The sequence below is a fragment of the Phaethon aethereus genome (genome assembly GCF_964289735.1).
Source record: "Phaethon aethereus genome assembly, chromosome: 11".
Classification (NCBI taxonomy): domain Eukaryota; kingdom Metazoa; phylum Chordata; class Aves; order Phaethontiformes; family Phaethontidae; genus Phaethon; species Phaethon aethereus.
Window position 1 is genome coordinate 15,860,368 of NC_138587.1, and position 25,577 is coordinate 15,885,944.

At 35.4% G+C, this 25,577-nt stretch overlaps 1 protein-coding gene across 1 annotated transcript in view; it reads right to left on the bottom strand.

The window, feature by feature from the left end:
• Window positions 1-25,577, bottom strand: part of CACNA2D3 (calcium voltage-gated channel auxiliary subunit alpha2delta 3) — a gene marked incomplete at its 5' end in the record, with an annotated part of 467,841 nt that overhangs the window by 135,428 nt on the left and 306,836 nt on the right. The window contains one exon of the mRNA XM_082004801.1: window positions 3,217-3,234. Within this exon, the coding sequence (XP_081860927.1) occupies window positions 3,217-3,234 (18 nt within the window). The remainder of the gene's footprint in view (window positions 1-3,216; window positions 3,235-25,577) is intronic.

Below are 25,577 nucleotides of genomic sequence, written 5' to 3' on the forward strand. Positions count from 1 at the left end.
ATTCAATTTAACTTCTATAATTTTATAAAAATGCTAAAATCACTAGTCATGCACTTCAATGAAAGAGCAGCTTTGCAAATTTTCTATTCCCAGTGACAGTTAATTCAACACTTCAAAGTATAAGAAGGTAAATGATGCAGGGAATGATAAATGATGCTCTCAAATGGCTGAAAGATGATAGCATCCAGATAAGAGGAGGGCAAAGCACTACTTACAGAGTTAAGGGATAACACAGAAAGAGAGAAGAAAGCTGTCAGGAACTTTTGGGCAACAAATACCATCAAAACATTTCTATATGGAGGAAATATGATTCCATTCATGAGAGAATCATTAAAAAAACGTTCCTAAATGTTCCTAAACACAACTATCTACATCTGATTTGTGTGTCTAATTTATTCACTTCTAGCTCTTCACACAAGCTAAGTAGAACAAAACATCACAGCAGGAGCAGGACAACAGATTTTGAATCCTGCTGTGTTTGCTCAAGAAAGCAAGTAAGGCTTTCCTACTAGGAAACAAAACACCTTTTTGAGCTATTAAGGAAGAATAGCTTTTGCTCCTCAATGAATATAAAGGCTGCTTTTCAAAAGTGTTTCAAAGATAAAGGTCACTTTGGAAGTCAAACTGAAAAGTCTGAAAATTGGTAAATTTGAGTTGTTATTTTATTTTATGACTATTTTCACAGCCCTGTGGGATGGTTACATAGAAACATGCAGAATAGCAACGTAGAGGACATACAAAAGTCACATGAATTTCTTCCATTTGTCTGATAGTGGGCCTTTCTTTTAAATACATTAGCTCTTCCTAGACATATTTTCTTCTGAAAGCTACATAACCATATTAAATCAGCATCTCTATCACCGGAAATTATGGTGTGGTTTTTTTTTTTGGTGTGGAATTTTCTATTTTAAGTATCGAGTATGTCACGAAGATCTTTTCAAGACAAGTATCATAGTGCAACAGACATCCACCTTAAAATCCTCTTACTTCATTTCACCTGCACGCCAGTTCTGAATTTGCAACAATTTGATTTAGAGCAGATAGCATAACAGTAACAGATTTTAATTGTTATTTAACTTCCATAGATAGTTGAGAACCTACAGGTCTTCAAAATCAACGGCTAATCACCATAGAACATTGACAAAACAGAGAGAAGACTGTAGCCAAAGCGTTTCACGCAAAAGACAATGCATTTCATCAAGATGACCAAGTATTTATAACGATATAAAATAGTAAAGGTAAACTTGGAATACCACATTTTTCTTTCAGACCACTTAAAGATTAAAGCAAACATGTTTAGAGACACATGACTGTTTGAAATGCTTATAGAGAAAACATCTGCAAGAGGATACATGGATTAAAAAAAAAATACAGGACCAGTTCAGACACCATATGGCAAAACATGTACACTAGTGACCGTCATTCATAAAGACATGCATCATCCCTGTGCTGCTTCCTTTCATCTTGCAGATAGCAAGAGGTTTTGTTCATAAGCTATCAAGCCATGCTTAAGAAAAGGCTTATTTTTTACCTGAAGCTATCAAAAGCCTTGTGAATTACTTGTATCTGTCCTGCCTCCCCATCTCATTCCTTCCTTCCCACCCCTCTCCTCTTTCTCTGCATGAAAGTAGTATACAGTCAACTAGACGTTATGCATACATATATAAAATACGCAGCTTTATTTCTGCATCCATTTGCTCAAGGGGTAAACACACCAAAAATGGGCATTTTTGACCTTGCATGAAAACTGTTCTTTTTGGCTAACCTCGAATTTGAGTAATTTGTACCAGAACTTTATTGAATAGCCCATAATTGTGGACAACAGGATGTAAACAGCCTGACTGGTTCTATCTTTCTGCACTAATATATTATAACCTCCCTCTGTCTCTTCTTTCTGCAAACTGTTAAGAGAAGCATTTGGCATAAACTTTTAGACAAGAAAGTGAACACGAAAAAGCCAAAGATAGCAAGTCTAGACAGTCTTTTAGTGCTTCTACTTTTCCAGGAAGCTGTAAACAAAAGATTTCTTTAAACTACCTATTTCCAAAAGGAAAAAAAAAAAAAAAAGCAACAACTTTTGTTACCATGTCACATTTGTTATGCTCTGCAACTATCAAAATACAAGAACAAACTAGGGACATGTGAACAAATAGCATATTACCCGCAGATTTAGAATAGAATTTTCTGAGTTCCACAAGCAAGGAAATATCAAATATATATAGCATCACAAAAATAAATGCTCCCACGCTCATATTTCTTGTCTTTTAAACTAAAAAATGAACGAGATACATTAATTAACCATTTTAAAGTTTTGTGTTCCATGGATGCCCTCACCATTCTGCAAAAGCTGTTCATTGAAGATCACTTAACCTATACCTTTCATTAAAAACTGAACTTTGATCATCATCCAAGATTGTTAAACAGTGATGGTTAACTGATTAATTGCTACATTTCTTATTAAAGAAATTTTACCTAGCACAATAAGCACGACTTGGATGAGTATTGCTATTTCCCAGGATATTCCATCAATTTTTTCATCTTCTTATTTTTCACCGCAAACCACAAAACAGTATCTAGATTTTCTATTTTCTGGAAATTTTAATTATATTTGTGAAAAATACAAGGATGATGCAACAGGCATCAAGCAATTCTTTGAGTTTGCCACAATCATTGTACTATCAATGATGTGCAGTGGTGACTCTGGTAACATACCATATCGATGCAGAAGTTGCTTAAAGGCAAGAGCGTATAATATGAAAACTATATGCAACCTATTAGAGAAGTCAAATGTTGGATGTATTCAAAGGTGTGTTGATAGATACAGTGGGGAGCAGTGAAAGGGTACCAGCTATACCATAGGTTCTGCAGTCTCTGCAATAGAGACAAAACGATCCAGACGTGTTTCACATGGAGTAATGGGATGATTTTTTTTATCCTTACTGTTACTTCAAATTGTTAATAAAATAGCCTCCCTGTTGTTTTGAAGTTGTAGGCATGTAGACATGATGTTAAAATAGCTCATATGTTTGAAGAGCTGCTCTCAGCGAGTACCTTATCTGACTTTGATGTCAGTTACCCTTCTTGCTGCTCAACTCCAGAGCCCCCATTACAGTGAACTGTTTCACTGATCACTACTGTACCGTACTCACATCACCATGGAAACATGAAGGACTGGTGACTACTTTGAATGACTAAGATTTGATTAAAATATTTTACCTTTTGAGCCTGAGGGAGCTGGAAAACAACAAAACAGAACAAGCAATCATTATACATTAAATTAATTTGAACAGCCAGTTTAGCTGTTGTATTCATAAGATCACAAACATAATATAAAACAAAGTATAAAGGAAAGAAACTAGAGAAACTACATTTACATTGCCAATCGATTCAACTTATTGAGGGCTTATTAACTTAGCTTATTATTTGACAGCTTCTCTACTAGGTATCACAAAAGCACCATGTAATTTGTTAAATACCACGACAGTAAGAGAGTGACTGTTTTCTCATCAGATATGGTATCACACTTGAATTGAGCAGTAGTTCCATCTTCCTCTACACAAATATAATTCAACATAAAGATAGTTTTAGTTTTAAAAACAGCCATTCTTGGTTTGTAAACATCTAAACCTACACATATTATGAATGAGATTCACATTAAGAACAGTTTATCATATTAAAGTAGAAGGTTGTATTCTCTGTGACACAGGAAAGAAAAACAAAATGGTAATAGAAAGTTACTGACTGCTTCCGCAAACATATTATCATATATGCATAATATAATGTATGCACAGAACAATATATTTCTGTGCTGTAAACACAAGTATGATTATATGTACACATATGCAAATAAAACATATGTGTTTATGCATATATGCATACTTATATCACACAAATGTTCTTAGACAAGATTAGCCATACCTGGTTGTATGCACAGAATTTACTGTAAGCAACAACTCACGTAAAAAGGCATGGAGAGCAGGCAGTAGACTCCATTACATATGAAATACCTTATTTATCAAGAGTTGAAAAATGGGTTGTGTTTTCACTTTAGGAAAAAGAAAAACCATTGTAGGTAACAGAGAGGAACTTAGAAAAATAAACTATTATAAGCACAGTACAGTTTTCCCTTTTTCTGAATTCTTCTCTTCTTGCTTTCATACTCGTAGAGAAATTCACCATACACAGCAATTTAGACTTGTGTTAAATCCACCTTCTCAGAAAATTTCTTTTTCCAATACAAATTGTTTCTTTACAGGCATCATCTGAACACAGAAACAGGCAGGTGCATCAACACCAAATGCGAAAAGACCTTCAAGATCTCTAGTGAGCTTCTGACTGATCTTTTGTCCTTGCTCTGAATTAAAACAGACAGAAAAAACAACTGCCATATAGTACTCTGCTAAAGGCTAATGTCCACACCAGTATATGTCATGAAAGAGAATTGTTACATGATCTCTAATTCACAAATACTAAAAGCAACCAGCCACAATTTCTCTATTTTCACAATACAAAATGTAACAAAATTAATGGCAGGGAGAATTGCTGCAAGTAAAATTCTTTCATCCTAAAACTTGAATGATCCAATAGCAAAATATGAGCCATGATCACACTGAAGTATGACCTGTATGTTTCTTTAAAAGCCCGTTGTTTAAATAATTGATTACATAGAACGATATACAATGGTTGCTGCAGAAGTTGCAGATCCATGATGAACTGTAAATACCTCAGCTAAATCCTGTGTAACAGCTTAGAGCATTACTTAGAGCAGTTTAAAACCTTTCTGAACGTTTATCTACTTACTAGTCTTCAACTTGGTTAACTACTTTGGTAATGCAAAGCTTTTTATTCTTTTTATATTCAAACAAAAAGAGAAAGTTGCAATATGAATTTTTGAATTTCCTATTGTAGCACTGAAACTGGTTTTCTAACACTTTTTTTTTGTTGTTTTGGTGAGGATTTTTTTTTTGGTTTTTTAATGCCATCTTCTTGCTAAATATGTGTAAAAATTGCAGGCATCCTTTCATTGGTATCTGAGATAAAGACAGGTGCAGTAAAGAATCATGTCCAAATTTCCACCCTTGGAATAAATACTACAGAACTTTGCCGTTTGCCCAAGCCTACTACACATGGAAAACTCATGTTTTCCTAAGGAGCTAATTTGTATGCCATATTCTACAAAACATACTTCAAGTACAGTCAAGTTATCCAAGGCAACACACACAATGTTAGGTACAGAAGTATCACTGCAGAAACGCTTATTTCCAGGTAACATTCCAAGTAAAATGGAAAGCTGATATTCCACATACGGTGGAGAGAGGTTCAAGGAAGGAGGTGCGGAAGAACATTAAAAATATTAACAAACACAAAAACCCAAAACACAAATGCACGTACACACACAATGCTCTACTGGGACCTCAAATTTAAGGCAAATCCTTATACAAATATTAGTATTCTTTGATGTAATTTTTACTAGTTTTCAGAACTTGAGTTACTCCTATTTGAGCACATCCCTTCAGATGCATATCGTTTGGTTAAGTTTTGCCATGTGAGGGAATTACAGTCAGATGGAGTGAAAGTGAGGATTTCCCATAATAATTACGACACAAACTGGATGCTACGCACTTTTGTATATGAAACTATCCCTATTGCTTTTACTGAGATTATTTTCAAGAGCACATTAGTAAGTTTACAAACCATAGTTCCATATTATCTGACGCTGAATTCAGTTTGTCAGTCCCATCTATAGCCTTTTATAAAATAAAAAGTATTTCCTTTCTCTGAAATATTAGTAGCCAAAGCCTTGATTAAGGATAATAGGGTCATCAGATGAGATTTAGATTCCATTATGCTTTTTCCTGGGCTGGCATTCTTGTCACTTTTCACCTAAGCTTCAAAAGCCAGGTTCACAGTCTTTTCCTTAAAAAAAATTAAAGAAAAAAAAAACAAAACACTTTTTTTACAGCCAGACAAATCTTTATTCTGTTGCTGATTTGAAATTTGGCTGTTACAAAATCCTGTATGTCAGGAATTCAGTTTAATAATTGCTACAAGTTCCTTTGAAATAAACTACGGAGGTTTGTCTGACATTACCCCTTCTGGGAGGCCATAGGAAACAAATAATTTTCCTAACAATAACAGTAATAGTCCCCTGGTCTGACCCTTTATTGCCTAGTGTAAAAACTGCTGTCTCTGTGTAAAACCCAGCAGGTACCTCCGATTCCCGCGGTTTGCTTTACACACTGCCAAGAGGCAGTTTTGCAGTAAGCGATGTGATCTTTCCCTGTCCCTCAAAAAGCACTGCAGCTCTTTCTGTTCTACTTGCACCTATGGTAATCTATGCCATTTTGGTGTCTTTATTCATCTCCAAGCATAGCAAAGTACTTCGGGTTCCTCTTTGCTTCCCACTAGTGTCTCTTCGGCCCTCGGGTGATTGTCTCTAAAGACGACACGTGACAGGGCATGTATCTGTTTTACTTGCTCTTAGCTTACCATCTGGGTAATACATGTTTTGTTAAAATGACTGTGGCTGAGGTGCAGGGAGGAAGTCGGGCCCTTTGCTGTCTCCTAGTTGTTGCAGGTTGGCTCTTCCTCCACACAACCGCTTAGTCAGAGGCTGCGGTTGCAGCACTGCCAGCTATGGCAGGGACAGGAGCCTGCAGACCGATAAGCGGCAGGGGAAACCTGAGAGGATTTTCTGAAGTAGAAAAGAGGACTTGGGGATCTTGATGGAATGGTGTAAATTTGGCTGCAATGTCAAAGAAGTGGGTAGATTAAAGAACAGGATCGGAGCATAGGGCCTTGCAAGGACACAGCGAAGAAAAGGGAGGGGGATTTGTTTCCAAACTCTTTTCTGTAATTCCCAGGAACCCCAAATTGTTTTTACCAAACAAATTTTCTTATTATATTTTGTATTGTAAAAAAATACCCTGCAGAGACTGCAAGGCCCCTGAGGTTCACAGTATCCTTGATTCTAATAGGACATGTTGAGTTTTCCAGTAGGCCATGTTGAGAATTCCACCTATAAATTCAGGTCATCTTGGGGTCCTGTCACACAAGGTAACACAGAATAACAACTGTAGGAGGTTTTTCAATACTGTTATTGCACACAGTGTCATGATTCCCACATTTTGCAAATAATCTAGTGCTGTTTTGAGCCTTTTGTGGAAACGTGCTTGGTGAAGAAAAATTAGACACTACTAACATGGTAAAACAAAGACAGACAAAGGAGTCTGGTATCAAAGGTGTTGCACTATTTCTAGGATCAGATAACTGCAAGGCCAACACGAGTGAAACAAAAAAACCCCATAGATAGATCTGAAATACTGTCTTTAGAAGCAGGAGGCATATGTTACAGGACCAGTAGTTCTGCTAAGTACTCCATACCAAACCTCATAAAAGTCTTGTCTCCTTTCACTTTTAACAAAAGAAGTTCATAAAGCTTGATTCTGTATATGACTTCATGGTAATTCCAAAACAAAAAGGCCATAACTTCTAAAATATTTTATAGCCATTTCAATAATTTATTCAAAACATTATGGAGCTTTATGTCCTAGATTTCCAAGAAACCAAGTCTAGAAATCTTAAAGGAAAACGTACTAGAATTATGTCATTCTTCTGTTGGATCAGAATTCAACCTTATGTTTGTTTGAAGAATAGAAAAAAAAAAAAAAACAAAAAAAAAAAATATGATTTCTATTATTGGAGAACCAAAATAATATAAATCACTATGAAATAAATTTTCCATTTTCTATTTTTCTAATAATGATTGCATGAAATTATCTTTGTCCAAAAAATTATACTATTGCAATGTATTTCTGTTAAAGCATTCAAAAATAAATAACTCCTATTTTACATTCACTGACCTCATTTCCAAAGTCCTATTCTCCTGCCAAGCATTTCGGTGGCACCAGCCTCAGAAGGCAGCTAACATCCCTACTGACTTGATTGTACCACAGTCAGATACAATATAAATTAATAGAAATTAAGTACAAACATGCCAGTAAATAATCTACAAGTATGAATACAGTTTTGATAGCACAGCCATTTCTGTAAAGAGTTTCTAGGCTGCACCAAATTTAACATCTATAAATAGCTACGTTTATGGTGGTCTGCAAGGTTCTGATGCTTCCTGTACATGTCACATACTGACTCTGACTTTGGCATTGACTGTATGTATTAGATCTTGTGCTTTTTGGAAATACACTTTCAGGAAAGACGTGAAATACTGTGGCAAGCATGTAGGTCCTGTACTTAACACCACAGCAAGAAGGAAGATGTCACGCGTATCAGTGAAGCTCCTCAGAAAAGAGTGAGGCAAAAAGAGAATAGAACACTTACTGCATACATGTGCCAGGTACTCTATAATACAGGTTGTTTGTTTATGGCATCATATAATATAATTACATGTAAGGGTAGATAATGGTTTATTTACTTGTATAAAGAAATGCAAAGCATTTAATACATTTCTAGGCAGGCTTACGCAGCTCTTGACAAAAATGGCAAAAACTTGGGAGAGAACAGAAAGAACATTCAAACTCCCAATTTTTAGCAGAAAATGTGGATTTTTCTGGTTTAAAATCTACTTACTCAATTGGTATAAGGTACAGCATTTAAATATTACGATTTGGCGATTTTTCTTTTACAATCTGCGTGCTTATTCTCCACCTCCTAGAACCATGTAAGCATTAGAAGCATCATAGATAATTATAAGCATACATGGAGGAAGAAGTAAAATGTAGCCTCCTATTGGGATGTTCCTGATGCTAAGATTTCAGTATAAATATTTAATATTTATGAGTGACATTAACCTGCAGCTTACTGGGCCAACATATGTAAGGAAAATGCACTTGATTTTTCAAGGGATTCAATAACAAATCCTTCTTTGTTCACATAATTGTTTTACTGTTCTACCACATATTTTGCATTATGGCATTTTAGTCAAAGATAGACTGTGCACTGCAGGCAAAGTATACCAGTCAGAGCAAATGTAAGTGTTGCTATGGAGAATAGACTCATAAAATATAGACGAAAACTACAATTCTAGTTCTCTTTTTAAAACTAATTCTATAAAGATGACAGAAAGGAAAGAAGTTAGCTTTTGTAAAATATGTGAAAGAGAAAACACAGGAGCTGCAAAGGTATCAGACTGGAATTAAGAAATAGCAGAACGCTCTAAAAAATTACATATACATTCCAAACATCTTTGTAATAAAATGGCTCCACCCTTTAAAGTTTTTACACATCTTTCTAAAATACCTAACTGTTCATTAATGTAAATGATGCACTGTCTAGCAATCTTGTTTTTAAAATTAGAATCATTAACACAAAAATAATTTTTGAAATGCTCAACTTTTGGAATGGTTAATTAAGTCATATCTGTCTGCAATCTGCTCTCTGAACTTTGTGTTGAAGTTAACAGAAAATAAATCCATACCCATAGGGATATTCTTACATTTGCACTGTCAGAGTGATCGATCAAACACTTGGAGCACACTGCCCAGAGAGTTTGAGGAGATGTTCAAAACCCAAGTGGACACAGTCCTGGGCAGCCTTGCTCCAGCTAATCCCGCCTGAGCACAGGGTTAGACTAGATGATCTACGGGAGGTCCCTTCCAGACTAAGTTATTCTGTGAACCTGTGACTAATTCATTTAACTGCATAAACTGCTGTTTCTTTCTAAAGAATACAAAATACTTACAGGGAAGATTGTATTTAAATTACCCAGAGTGATTACTTTAAATGCAACGTTTGGTTAGCAACTTTAACCATAAATAATCATTTTTACAAAATTATGCTAATTTTACAAATAAGACACATGACTAAAGATTGAAGTAGCAGAACTGATTCATGAAATCAGATATTCCATGAACATTCCACACACCATGAACAAAATATTGGCCTCACGCATGTGTGTTTAAAGGAAGTGAGTTCTGTTTTCATTATTACATCAATAAAGAAAAACTTGTTAGTGTAACAGATGTCCACGGTTAATTCCGTATATATATGCAAACATATATTATGCATAAACATCACTATATTTAGATTTCCCTGTAGAAACTAATGATATAACTATTCTCTTATCTGTTATATAGTAGATATTGCCTTCCTAATAAAAAAACTGTACAAACATTCATGCATGGAATTTGAATATTTTTCTAAATATAGACAACTCCAAAAAAAGCTAATGGTTGTAAGATACACATCATGTAATACTAAGTGACACAATTTACATTAAAATCTGCATATTTAGTCTTTTTATCTCATACTGAAATAACACTGAAAAATAACCATTTCTAAAAATAGGATCATCAGTATTAAAGTGCTACCAATAGCAGAATAATTAAGAACAGTCTTCTCAAAATGTTACAGCTATTTGATTGTTAGATGTTTTGAGGGTGACCTTCTTCAAGTTATGGGGACAACTAGTTCAACTGCATTTCAACTGTGGACAACATGAACAAGAGAACTAAACATGCATAGTATGTTTTCATTCCACCATAAGAAATTTAATGCTGATTTGTGAGACTAATTTTTCCCTAAAACTTGTTCTATTGGGTTGTTCTATTGGGGAACACATAGACTCAGCTTGCACAGAGTGGGATAATATTTATTTTAGGGAATGGTGGTTTTGATAGTCCTTGTGGTATCTCATGTAGGATCTGTGCACTGACTTCAAATTTCTACAAGTTCCAGCACTCAAGTTAGTAACCCAAATAGTCTGGGTTACAAACACACAAAGGGTCTAAAGCTAATTAATAACTTCTGTAATATCACTAAACATGAGCTCTACAATTTAGTCTAAGAGGATGGATAAACAGACAAGAACGAGCAGCAAAGAGCTATCCTTCAGGATTATTTCCTATGCTTATTTAAACCTAGTGCTTGTATTTTACTCGTTACCAAGACTTGGACTGCATAGTTATTCTGGCAGTGAATGACTTCTTGGTAGGTTTTTCAAATACATACAGTGCTCGAAAAGTTCCCATCTCTGAGCAGAGCTTCAGAACTAATTGCTAGATCTAGAGGCACAGGTTCCTAAATGCTCCTGGCCCTGAAAATTATCAGAAACTTCCAAACTGCTTAAATACATATTATTATACAAGCTGAAGTTGTATTACAACTTAAATGCCTTGACCAGTGATAATTCCTATATTTCCATTAATATAGTTTAAATTTTAGTGGGATAGTAGGTTTCAGGTTTGTTTTGTTTTGCTTTAATCAATATTAGTGGTCAGTCGGTCTGCTATATTGCAGGTACAGAAGTGAACATAGCAATGTAAATAATTTAGAAGTATTATTCTAACTTCTGTTGCTACTGAGAAAATGGTATGTTCAGATATGATGTTAAATTTCATTGACAATCATATTTCCTACTGCACACTAAGTTAACTCAAAAATAATTAAAAGAAATGTATATCTTTATTATTGTTATATATTTTTTTAATGTTTTCTGGTATAGCAATCATATTATTACAGAGGAAACCATTATGTTTTCTGTTACCTCCAAGATAATTTTATTTACACTGCACATCGGGGTTTTTTGGTTGTTTGTTTTGAACTGCTGTTTGGTTTTGCTTTCATATAAGTAATAGGGACATCATATGATTTTAACAAAGTGTAACAACTGTCTGTATCTTGAATGTGCCCCTGTTTCTTTTACCAGTCTAAGATCAAGATCTGTACCACCAGAGCAGAATTTAGTACAAAGATGAGAATACTAGCTTACCTACATTAAAATATCTAATTGAAGTAAAATTTTGAAGATACAGGAAAAGAGTATTTTAATATTTTTCTCTTAATTTTGTTAAAGTATTTACTATGCAACTTCTTTTACTAGGTTTGCTCTTAGTATTAGTTGATTTGCTAAAGCACCACAAACAGTTTAGAAAGCTCATAATTTAAATCACACAAATTTTGACACATAAGATGAAAAATTGTTGGAACCCCTGGATACCAAGAAGGTGTAGGTAAGTGGATTAAGAACTAGATATGGATTGTCAAATGATAACAGTTCTTTATCCCTTTTGTAGGACCAGGATTTTTCAACTTCAATTTATAAGCAAATTTATCTTGAACTTTTAAATAATAGCCCTTCAAAAAGCTCTTAGACATACAAAGAGAGTAACCAGGGAAGCCAGAACAGGGTGCAGCAGTGAACTAAGGCAGGAACTGAGAAAGAGCTTTTGATCGTACCTCTAAAGTCTGGTAAAAAAAAAAAAAAAAAAAATCCCTCACACTCCACTCCAGTTCACCAGCTGTTCAACCTTAAGAGCACTGAAGTTTTCACATTATATAAGACAATAATACAACATCCATTTTGTCTACATAAGTGAACTGATAACAATACACTTATATTCCTATATTTTAGACAACAAGCAATTTTTCAGCCTTACTCTTAATATCAAAAGACATTTCTAAAACTGGACATCATTACACAAATACGTTGGATGTCATATTATGTAGGATTCATCCATGTAAAATGGCATCAAATAATATGGTTAGGCTCTTTCTCCTTATCTACCCTTAATACTCTTTAGTATTTATTAGCATTTGTACCACCTCTAGAAGAACAGGTAGTGTCGTTTTAATTATTACTAATGTAATTATTTCTAAATGAGACATTTAGAAAGACTGTTAGGAAGGCGACAGATAATAGCATGAGAATCCTTCCCAGAGAAATAGTTCTAGTAAGAGAAAAATAACTGCACTATAGTAAAACAATAGCTGAAAACAAAAAAAATCATGCATGTAATTCAAAGAAAAATACAAAAGCAAGGTCTTTGTACTGTAAAGATTTGTTCTGAATTACCAGGAGAGGAAGAGAGGGAAGTGAGTAACAGAAGGGGGAAAAAAAAAGGAAATTAATTCGTTTATTCATCTATCCTCACATAAATGCCCTTTCACATTTGGAAAAGAGGAAAATTCTTTGACAGTCCTTCTAGAAATGAAAAATCATTTCTTAATCATAAATCCTCTTAGGAGCTAGGCACACATCCTCTTCCTCCCATGATAAAATCCACACTGGCCTCAAAGCAAAACCAAACAAAAGTCTCCTTACCCAATACCTCTCAGAGTCAATGAGAATCTTGTAATGAGTTCAGTGGGTCTTTTATCTTGCTCTATATTAAATCTTAGTTGCTCTCCATATCAATGTAAGACCAACATCTAAAGATAACCACTTTTTGAGGAGGGATGAAAGTGTATTTAACCTAATGAATGTGCAAAGCAAGCCAGAATTTCTTCTAAAACTTAGATTTACTAATTGTGTTTGTGATTTTTAGCATGTTACTCGTATTAAATGGGATTGCACTTCTAAAACAGATGTGGTTTTCTATAGTCTATTTTGTAATCATATAAAAAGCTCTTAAAAGGGAATGGCTGTGAGAACATGTATCACTGAATTATACCAAACCACTCTTTTCTCCATCTTTTCTCACAGAGTACCATTTCTTCTGTGTGTCCGGAGCACTGGTCTGCCAGAAATGGAGAGTGTAGCAAGACACTGCTTCCCTTCTCTTACTCTCTCACACTCTCCCGTACTCTCACAATCAAGCAATGCATCTTAGGGGTACAACTTGGAAATCTGAGAAACCTTTCTCCCTTGCTGTAGTTTGTATTCGCAACCTAACAGAAGCGAAGGAATCTACCATGATGAAAGGTTTTTAGAACCTAGCTTTGAAAGTTTGTATTAGCACAACTCATTAATTTCTTTACTGAGAGTGGTCAAACATTTGAACAAGCTGCCCAGGGAGGTGATGGAGTCACCATCACTGGAAGTATTCAAAGAAGACGTGGATGTGGCGCTTCAGGACATGGTTTAGGGGGCTTGGTGGTGTTGGGTTGATGGTTGGACCTGATGATCTTAAAGGTCTTTTCCAACCTTAATGATTCTGTGATTCATGCCAGGCATTCAGCTTAACATTGTGGAATGTGCATTCAATGAGGAAGAAGAATCTTTTGCTGACATTTACTCTATTACATGTAAACAGCATCATTTCAAGATCAGTACAGTTTGCACTGTGACCACAAAACATGCAGTGGAGAAACAGATTATAAATTGCTTGATGTCTAGCAGTTTCCTGTAAAGGTAAACATTTTCTTATTTGCAGGGACACTATTTACAGGTATGAAGGCAAAACTGACCTATTAAAAGGTTTATACATCATTTTGCAGCAAGGACACTGGATTAATAATAAAAAGATTTGTATTCTGTATGAAACCTGCCCTGACATTAGTGGACCGACAAAACTTATCTACAATATTTAATTCAATATGATTTTGCTTTCCATTATCTTTAGTTAAGCTTCTTTTTGTTGCAGTTCATTTTTTACTTTGTGATGAAAACAATGAACCTGTAATCAAAAAAGGAAAGGCTTGGCTAATACCAGGACAAAGCAAGGCACCCGCAAAACTGCTGTGGGTTGTTTATCATATAAACACAGGGAAAAAATAGAGAAAGTATGGATTGACTTCAGGTGACTGAGGTTCAGCATACAAGAACAAGACCGTAAGAATCAGGCATAGGGAAAAATTCAGCACTGAGAATCACGTCAATAAGACTTACACACAGTAGAAGTAATCTATCTGCTTTTGAAAGATAGAGGACTAAACTGATCTTGTAAGAACATGAACCTGTGATGCAAAAGATTCTAGGAATGTCAAAGCAAAGAAAAATGGAAATGGGTTTTGGGGAGGCAGGTTGTAACTAACTTGATTTACGCTTTCTCTTTCTTACTTGCTTAGAAACAAATTCTTCCGAAAATATTTTGCAATCAGCTAATTGATTCTAGAAATCTGATGCAAAGACTAGAACCAGTACAGGCTTCTCGGCGCTGGAACCAATTACCTTTCAGAATTAAAATATCGAACGTTTTTATAGAGGGAACAATCTGCTTTGTTAGGTACCTAACAAATACATTGACAATATTTCCCCACATTTATCACTTCTGAAGGGGAAAAACTCTTGCACAAGTTTTGTATTTAGCTATCACAAAATACCTTGAAGGTTATGTTAGTAACCAATGGCCCAGAACTGCTCTGAATGGAGCAGTACGCTGGAGGGCATAATGAGATAGATACCTTATGCTCAGAAGATTATTTGAGCTGATATACAATAGGGGATGCATTTTAAAGGAAGAAAGGCACAAAAGTGTTAGCACAATTACATTTGCTGAGCAGAAATCCATAGAAATAATAGATCAAGGGTACTAGAAAGCAGCAGGAAAGGCAGCTTATGCACAACTACTAAATGAAGATCCCCAAACAGTTTTTCAAAGGGAATCATCTTTTCTCTTGTTTATCAATTTGCTTCTGAAAGGGCAAAACACCGACGGATCCATCTTAAGGCACATCTGCAAAAGTTCAGATGAAGCACAAAGAAAAAGAAGGAACAAATTGTGCGTGAAAATACTGTATAATCCTACAATCAGAAACCCAAGAATTGAGGTCAGATAGATGTGTAAACATACTGTTTTGCTTTTTGAGGGAAGGAGGCATAATCCCTACACGCAGAAAACAAATCTCCATAAAAATTATGTCCAGGTTTTTTATAAACATTTGAGAATCAAATGTCCAATGTGTATTTTGGAAATAAGTTAACAATATGCTAAAATACTATGCTCTAGTAGCAAGGTGGCCATCACGTGTCTCCAAATTAGAAATGTGTACTTCAGGTCCACATGCATAAGCAAAGCAACTGATTTTATTAGATAACAGAGATGTACAAGATCAGAGGGCAGGTTTAAGTCTCAAATCATTAGAAGCATTATTTTTAAAATATATGACAAAACAAAGAATTTAAGAAAAAAGCTTAGAAAATGCTCCATTTTTTAATATTATGAAATTTCTTAGCTGGATAAACTCCTAATCTAACAATACATTCTTTCTCTTTTCTATAATATTTTTGTATCAGTTTGTGGGTAGGTTGATACCACAGGTCTGGCTAGTGCCACCATTATAAATTATAAAATGGCATAATCAAGGCTGCTTCTTGTTCATTAGCTCTGTTTTGAAGAACAGGTTCTGTCTTCATACCCTTCTAATAAGGGTTATACATGTAGCTAATGTATCTCACCATCCTAGTTTTACACCAAGATTTTCATAGCTATACCTTAACGAAAAAGCCACAGAGCATTTTATGGACTCTTCACATTGCAAGCTGAATTCATCGGGCTCTATAAATTTTCACTCACTCTGTAGAAAGAGCTTCACTTTTGCTGCTTTTTTAATTTGGAAGAAGATTTCTGTTGTTACTCTACACAACTTGAAAGTTCAAAACTTCCTAAAAGCCAGTTTGATCTGATGGCAAATAGCTAAGACTTTGATTTGTTGGAAGATCACAAGCATTTCTAGACAATCTAAGTTAATTTCAAATATGCAGTTTGTCATTATTTCATACAAAGCTTGTGAAATATAGTTCAAGGAATGGTTTTGGCCTGAGGCAAATTTCTTCATCAGCTCCTGCTCTTTTTCCCTTATTGCATTATCTATCAGGTTGAGAAAATTTTACCCCTACTTCACTCCTTCACTGTAAGAATCACAAGAAAAGGTCTCAAAATTCTTTCAGATATCTTGAAGATAGAACTGTTTGCAGACACTAAGGTAATTTTTAGGCATGCCAGGACATAAAATGTGATAAATCCCATTATCTTGTAGTTGACTACACAGCAAAAAATTTCATGAACATAAAAAACTTGATTATTGCAAAATCAGCTTTCTCTATATCTCCATTTTATTAAACTGAACTGTAACACAAAAAGGACAAGGTGGAGGATGGAAGAAAAATTAAACTTTTCTATCCTATAAAGGCAACATGCTGTTCACTGTAACTCCTGAATTTTTGAAGCTTTAAAGCTTTAATCTAAGAAAGAAAATGTTAGAATTGTTCCATCAGCGAATAGAAGTATAATCCAAGCCCCTTAAATGGAGATTTAATACAATGAATCTGTCTTCTGTTCAATACCAGTGTAACTCCAGGTACATAAAGGGGAGATACCACTGATTTACAGAGTGAATTAGAGAAGAAGAAGAATCAACAAATGTAACCCATATGGAATATGCGACCATATAGCTGACTTCAGTAGGGGTTTTTTGGTTCGTTTGGTTTTTTGACAGTTTTCTGGAATAAACCTAACAACATTGAAAACTGAGGCCTTTATTATTACAAGGAAGTCATCAGCTGCAACAGAACAGAAAGACATTAGAAAGCTCTAAGTTGTATTGTTCCTTGGTATTAGCATACTGTTTCTAATGTCTATTCTCTTGTAGTATTTATGTGCCACTACATAAACACTATTGAAAAAAAATCTCACCCCCCCCAAAAAAAACCCCTTTAAAAGAAAAAATCATGTTCTGTAAAAGAAGTCTTTAAATGGAATGGCCCTGTAGGCTCGTTGTGTCAATCCTTAGTACAGAGTCCTTAGGGATTTTAATGGTTTACCTAGAACGAGGCAATGTAAACTAATATTTAGGGTGATTATGTTTTCCTGCTCCAAAATCTGACATCAGTGCAGGTGAAATAGTCTTACAAATTCCAGAGAAAACACAATTGTTCTAAGCCTTCTCCTGCTGATCCTGATGTTGCTGAAGATCATGCATTTACCAACTGGTTAGATCATCTTTCAAGTAATCATTAAGGGAAATGTTTGCTTTGAAAGATCTGGTCTGACAAGATACAATGGTGTAGACAAAGGTCAAATGCCTTGCTGTCAAGCAGCAAGAACATCAGTAGGAAGCATCCTATTATTCCTTGTAGGATAAAGAGTATTTCTGAATAATTTCTCCAGAAATTGCTAACTTCAAAGTAAATATTAGTCATAATGACTGTTATAAACATTCAACTTCAATGTGTATACGGTATTTGTGTGCATGACTGAGCTGTATGCAAAATCTCCTGATTATACAAAAAGGAGAGCTATAAATAACTAACAACTCCAATATCTGCAGAACAAATAGACAGAAGAGAAGATTATTTCCTTTTATTCTCTCTTCTTCTTTTCCTTTTTGCACTGAATTCTGCCATTGCCGCAAAGCTCGAAGGGCACCAATAATTTAATAAGTCTTATAATTTCAGGTTATTACTGCTGGTGTAAATCCAGCAGTGCAGATAAAGTATATTTCATCTTCACTGCCCTTTTTATTCCAGAAAGTCAAAGAATTACATATATGAGAACAAAGGGTGGGATTTAGTACATTATACTAAATTCATTGCTTTCCTACTTTATAATTTACCCTAAAAAATCTGTTATGTGAAAACTAAAGACAAAAACAGAGGAAAAAAGGTAATATATCTGACAAAATAGCTACAATTTCCTTATAATTAACTCAATTTCACTCAGAAAGGAGGCAATAAGATCAAAGACAGACAGTTATCAGCTGTGAATGTATTTAAGTAGTTATTTTCACTAAGAATAGACATCTCCTCCTAAATGTTGTATTCACCATAGCGTATAGAGATCTAGAAACAAATTCTCCCCCTAGTTAGTGACTTGTCACTTCTTGATTTTGTTTCTGTGTCACAACAAAACCAGAAAATTCCCTGTGAAACAAGCTGGAAATGAAAAGCATTTTGTGTCCCCTCACCTAAAGGCACTATATGTCATTGGCAGACTCCAGCTGGAAATGATCCCAAACTGCTCTATCTGTAGTGTGCAGGTGTCTGCAAATGAGACCAAATACCCTTTTGGCTTGAATATGCCTGTTAATCAAATTCAACAGCAGAGCAATTCTCCGTAATTTGTACATAGTGACTGGCAGGAGAACATCCAGCAAGCGAAACCTACAGACACTTTTAATTCTATGGATTCTTTTTTACACACATCCAATCAGTTTTCATATAAGAAGAAACAGTAATTTGGTGCAAAGCAATCATGTCACAAAACACACCATGTGCAAAAACAGCAAAGAAAAGCTTAATAATTCATGACAGAGTCCTAACATAGTATCATTGCGCTTCACAGCTCTCAAAACAGCAAAACATGTTCCTTTAATAGTCAAATTTTACTGAATTTTCTGAGTTCCAAAATTTAACTACAGAATTTGTTTTGTGAATGTAACCACTTTAAAACACTATTAGAGCTGCAAAATACTGATTGCCCAAATACTTCTTAAGTTTAAACTGAAATTAAGTTTAACCAAACACAAGCAAGGACTCCATGATTCTTAAGACCTGTACTAAGAACACTTGTGTGGGAACCTTGTAGAAGTGGACACTATAATTTGAAAGACTTGAACATGCATTTGTGCATGTTTTCACATACTGCCCTTCATACTTGAGATCTCATAGACTAATAAGCAATTATTGGTCTATGATAGATAGATAATTGCTTATTGCATTGACCTATACTGTCTTACTGTGTCCTTACACACTCTGCCCTTTTTAAGCAACTGGTGATTCTTACCTATTACTTCGAATGTAAATTATATGAGGAAGGTATCGTTATTTAATCCTGTCATCATACATCATCTACCATAGTAAGACTTTAGTGGTTTATTAAAATTTGCAGGTCTTGATAATAATACCAGTGACAAAATTGGATTTGAAGTCAGTGATGTGAAGAAGGGGGAAATCCACATTAAAACGGTCGGTACAACCTAAAAACTAGAATGACCTTAGGAAACAGTAAAAGACAGTGTGGATAGTGAGAGCATTTTGTAGGAAAGGAAATGGAAAAGCATTAGTGAGAATCATATTGTATGTGAACAAGCTGATATGGTTATTGGGAAATTGGGTTATTTTTTGAAAAAATCGCAATCAAATGTGACAAAGTTCGTAAAAAAAGTAATTTTGTTTAAGCATCAGAACATGTAAACAAAGAGGTGGAAGGATGTTAGACAGATTTCAAAGCACTTAAACATGGCAAAACTTCCCTGTTCTCATTTGAAACATCATTTAAAATCAAAAAAGTACATAGCACTAAGATTTTCCTTTAGCTATCAAGTCCTGAGAATATTTCAGAGAGGTGAGTTTTTACTCTGTTTAAAGCAATGTTTCTGCAGGAACTACTCTGATCTGAAATTAGATATTTAATCTCTCTGTGCTCCAGTGATGAAAGATGAACAGAGACCAAGGTCAAACTGTAGTTGCCCTATCATATAAAATACCAGAAAAGAGAATTAACATATAGCTAAAAGCCAAGATGTAACACTGCTCTGATTTCCTTTCTACGGTTTAACATAATGTTTGTCTTATTTGCACCACACTGGGAGCAGAGCTGCTTAAGACCTAGCTTTGCTGTGGCATTACAGCTGCTTGCTGATGTCGCAGGAAGAAGATAAAAATAGGTTCTACATCAAAGCCTCCAAGTGCAAATAACTGTAAAATGCATTTCAAGAAATCAACTGCATATCTCAGCATTTGAAAAAGTACAATTTGCATTCTGCATTTCTCATGCAAATGTACACTAGGAAAAATAATGATAATAGTAATCCGTTTCAATGGAAATAAAGTACTGTAGTATTTATAGCCTGTGCCAGAGTTATAATGACTGTGGGGCGAGAAGTGAAGTGTCTCAGCATGTTCCACATGTTTTTAACACTGTTTCTAAAGGCTCTGGAGGCTATTAAATTTAATGAACCCATCTGCTATGAAATAGAGGTCCAAACATAATCAGTTTTCTCAGTGCCATATAATACAGATGGCATTCCATGTTCCACAGCCCCAGCAGGATATTTTATGTTCCTCTAAGTGCAGGACTTTTGTTTTTGGTTTTGATGTTTTAAACATCTTTTTGATGTATTGTATATAGCATTTTATAGTGTAAATACCATATAGAGGGATACACATGAAAAGTGTTAATTCATTAAAATAAATATTGCCATTTCGTTACAACATTTTTTCTAGTGACTTTGACAACTAACAATTTGCTCTCTCTAGTAATATTCTTTGCTTAATGCAATCACTGAAAATTGCCCTAATAGTGCAAGTTTCAGCACTAGCAGTGGAGTAAAGCAAACATGTAATTTATCAAATGAAGTAGTTTACTTCAAAAGCTGAAAGGTATATCTATACATATATATAGGTGCATAGGTGCTATCTATGCTTATGCATGTCCTTATTTGTATACGCTGTGTTTGCATGGAACAATGCACAAATCATTCTTATTTAAAGTATCCATATTCCCACTAGGTCATTATGGACTTTATTTTCCTTTGCACACCCCAATTTTAATTTCAGGGTCTCAATTTGTGTGTTTTATTGGGACACACTGCATCATGACTTTTGTACTGGTGTGTGAGCAAGGGCTCTAAGCTCAAATTTAAGTGGCACAGCATTACTTGCACTGATTAGCACCCTGCTGCCTAACATAAGTAAATCAGATGTGCATTTTCTAACAAAAAAGAACAATATCCATTGTTATTTTGAGCTGCATGTGAAAGATAATGAGAGTGCATTAATTCTATTCAGTTGAGAGGTTTACTCATTTACTCTTGAGTACTCGTTATGTTTGACAGTTGACACAGATCCTACTGAATTTGAAACAGTTTATGTTGTTAACGGTAATTCATTTATTCTAGATTCAGCAGTAAAACAGATTAGAACTGTTTTGGAGAAAACGAGAATACCTAATTATAGTGACTGGAAATTTTGGACCACAGAAGTCATAAAAGTCATGGCTCAAAGGTGTTTTTTATTGGACTGTCAGTGAACATTTCCACAGACAGCCCTCTAATCGTCAGCATAAAGGGACGTTGCACCTACATATAAATATGTGCACAATCTTTTTTTGTTGTGTGTACAAGTAGCTGCATTGATCACCATTGTTAATGTTTCAAGCACTGTCTCAGATCTGTAAGATCCCAGTGCAAATAAGCCAGTGCAGACCATAATTGCTGGACCAGATGGTCTGCAACTTCAAACTACAATCATGCTCTTCTAGAAGCTTCGAAAAAGATGAAATGGTCCGAGCTGTTTTATTTTTTCCAGGAAAATTAATTCAGACTGAAGTGCTGATAAGAAGGCATTCCCTGGGCTACTTTCTGCTTTTTCTCCCATATCACAGTCTTCAAAAGACCACTGCAGATCTGTAGGAGACAAAGTAGAGCTTGATGAACCTTATTTTAAGAACAAACCTACCTGATGGATGGCCTGATATCCCTGCATGGGATTTTCCTTCCCTAACCCGGTTCACTCAAATGTCAAAGCAAGAAAAGGAAATTCTCATGGGGAACCTCAGAGTCAGGCAGTGGTGATGACATGCTCTGATAAAGAGCCGTAAATTATTAGAGATGAAGAGATGCTGGCCACAAAGGGAGGGTTAGAGCATTGTAACCAAGTCCAAAGTGGGACTGGGAAAAAAGCACTTTTAAAAACATTTTTTAAGAATTTTTAAAAAATTTACTGCCTATGTATAAATTTTCTTTTCACAGCTGCTGATTAATGACATTTCCTGACATTCAGTTCTGCAGTGATTACCAATATTTACTTGCTGTAGACATACATGAGCATTCTGAGCACTTCGACGCATTTTAATGCATTCCAGTACTACAATCTAGAAGTTAGTTTTGAAATAGAGGCCCAGGGAACCTTTTACCATTATAAAAATGCTAATTACACCCACTTATAATAATAGCACAATTAACTTGTGCCACCAAAAGTATTTGAAGATATCTCTGGGAATAGAAGCTCGTGGAGACAGGGTCCTATTTAATTATTGTTACTTCATAAAAGCTCTTCTGTGCATTGAGCATAACGAAAACTGTGTGAATGGAAGCAGCACTAAACAGCATTTTTATACCTCACCAGAAACTCCTGGATGGAAAAAATGCCAGCATAATAGCTTTCAGTCTGTAGGACTTTATGTTATATATTTCTGTACATTATACACAGGACTTCACATATACAGCTTCCCTTGCTTCCCTGAAGTAGCTCAGAATTCATTCTTTGACAAAGAACTGTATCACAGAATCTCAATTTCCATACTTAAAACGTTTGGATTCTGATCTGACAGCCATCTAAGAAGCGTGAGCTTCCTATATTTCCTACTGAATTTCTGCAAAGAACTTGAACCAGAAAAGTAAGAAGTATGCCTACCTAGCACTTGATTTTATTTTAAGAATAAGATGAATAAAATGAAACTGTTTGATCATATATGTAATAATGTAATTGTAATATCCATAATAAGCATTTCAGAAATACTTAGTCTAGGCTTTAGCTCAGTGGAGCTACCTCAATTTACTGTCCCCATAAGGGGAAATAAGGTTCTTGGACTGGTTGACTTGCTAGCACAGTATAAGCCTGTTGGTCAGAAAATATTTCCAAAATAACTCTGCTTCAGAAAAAGAAAGAAAAGAGGGATATAATTTTTTTTAACAGCAATTGTAGAATTGAATTAAAATCTATAATTGAATATATAATCTATAATTTAAAATATTATATATATGCCTATATAATCTCTAATCTATAATTTAAAATATATGTCTATGAGAAGGTGGGGACTAGACTATGGGGATAACAAAAGTATAAAGGGTAGAAACCACTCACCATTCATATTATGACAAATCATGACCTGTAATGACTCAGAACACTTTTTTTTTTTTATCAACTTAAATTCTGAGGCACCAGACAGTCATCTCAAAATATTACATGGAATAATAATTTGATCTTTTCATGCAAAGGAATCCTCCAATTGGAAATGGAACAGAGCCAACATGGTAATGTACGCCTGAATCTGCTCACAGCTTGAAACTAATAGGCTGAAGGAGATGAACTCAACAGTGCATTGGATCCAGAGAATATATTCAGGTAGACTTATGAGAAACAATTTTCACCAGAAAGAGTCAAAAAAGGTTCAAGTAGGTAAAATTATACACCCCAGTAAACAAATTCTCAATCACAAGCTTTTAAACAGTGGGAACTCTGGGGGCAGTCCAGTCTCAATTTCTTTATTTCCTGCAGCAAGAAGTAACGTTTCTCCACATTCCAGATGTTACCATAAGAATGAGTTAAGGGCTTCTGTGCCTTATGGATGATTACCCATAATCCCAGGAGACACTTCTATGCATTACTTCACTTGAATATTCTGATGCACAAGTATCCCAATATATTCACCTGTACTGACTTTCTATAGCTGCACATATGCTTAAAAGAAGTCATGGACCACTTCAAAATCGTTACCTCCCTGAAATACTTTCATACTTCCAGAATTCTTATCTACTCAGGAAAGAGTAACTTTAGAAGCTTTCAATTAGAAATCCAACTCTGTTTTTAAGCACCCATTGAGGTATTTTATTTTCTGAAGCATTAGGTATTTGTAGGCATTAGGGATGTTGAAGTAGTGATATCAGATCCAAAATGTGACCTGCTTTTGGGGCAGAAAAGTTATGTTGAGACTGGTCTGTTCGAGCGCTGTCCAAACACATGTCCCATCTGCAACCATCCAAGCTAGCCCTGACAGCACCTCTAGGCTATACAGCTGAGCACGAACATGCAGCAAGACAATCTCTTCTCCTACTAGACTCCGCAATCAAGAATTATCTGCCTGTGCCCTCACTCTTGACAGCCCAAACACTCTTTCCCATAGAATTGCACAGATACAACAAAGCTTACTCTCTTCTAGTGCATATCAAACTCCTGACTAGAGAAGTACAAACAGAAAAGAGACCAAGCCTAAGGAAAAGTGTGGAATTTGTGATCAGAGAACTCTGAACCAGAGGACTAGACACTGGCTGGCATCACATACTTCAATCCCAACATTTTAGCCTGAAGACATTGGCAGCACTTAAGCTACTACCCTATTACAGGACTAGCACTCCAACTATTGTGAAGCTGGCTTTAGATTTAGCCCAAGATAAGCCTGTAGAGGCTGTTTCTCAAGTGAATGACTAAACCAAGTACAATGAAGAATCAGCCCAGTTCTCCAGAGACCTAAATTCAAATGTTTTCAGTATCTGTTAAGTCTCTCTGAGGATCTCTTACATCACTCCTATGTCAAAAGACCTTTTTTTGAAAGAAATGAAGCTTAGGTTCACTGATAATAATGTTTCCAACATGAAATCCTCGGTTTAAGGGAAGAAACAGAAAGAATTTTCTGATGGAGGGTAACTAAAACTGACCCTAGGAGCTGGCTGGTTACCTCTTCAAAGAGGCAGGAAACACTGGGAAGAAAACAAATTCTAAGGACTGAAAAAAAGGAAGACAGTTCATCTGCCTGTGAAGCAAGGAGTCACCCAGAGAGGCCTAGTCTCAGTTGCTTCATAATCCCTTCAGCTATCAGAGGTCTGGTGTCAAAGGCAACACAGACCTGATATACACACGGGCTCCTTCATGTTACATTTTCTGCATATGATATCTTGCCAGGGATTTCCAATTCTATAAATGCCGCAGTTTTTTCTAACGGTAAGTGAAGCACCTCAGAGTGTCAAAGCTAGGGTGAAGAAGCAGTTCTATGAACATTTTGCAGACATCCTCTTACAGGAAAGGTGAACAGATGCAGGAATTAGATACCTTGTTTTAGTAGCAAAATTCTTCTGGGAATATTCCTAAATGGTATCAAACACTTAAATGACCTAACTTCTGGCTTTCACAGATGACTTTGTCTTGGACAAATATTGGATGAGAACAAGCTGGGGCACCAGGGCAA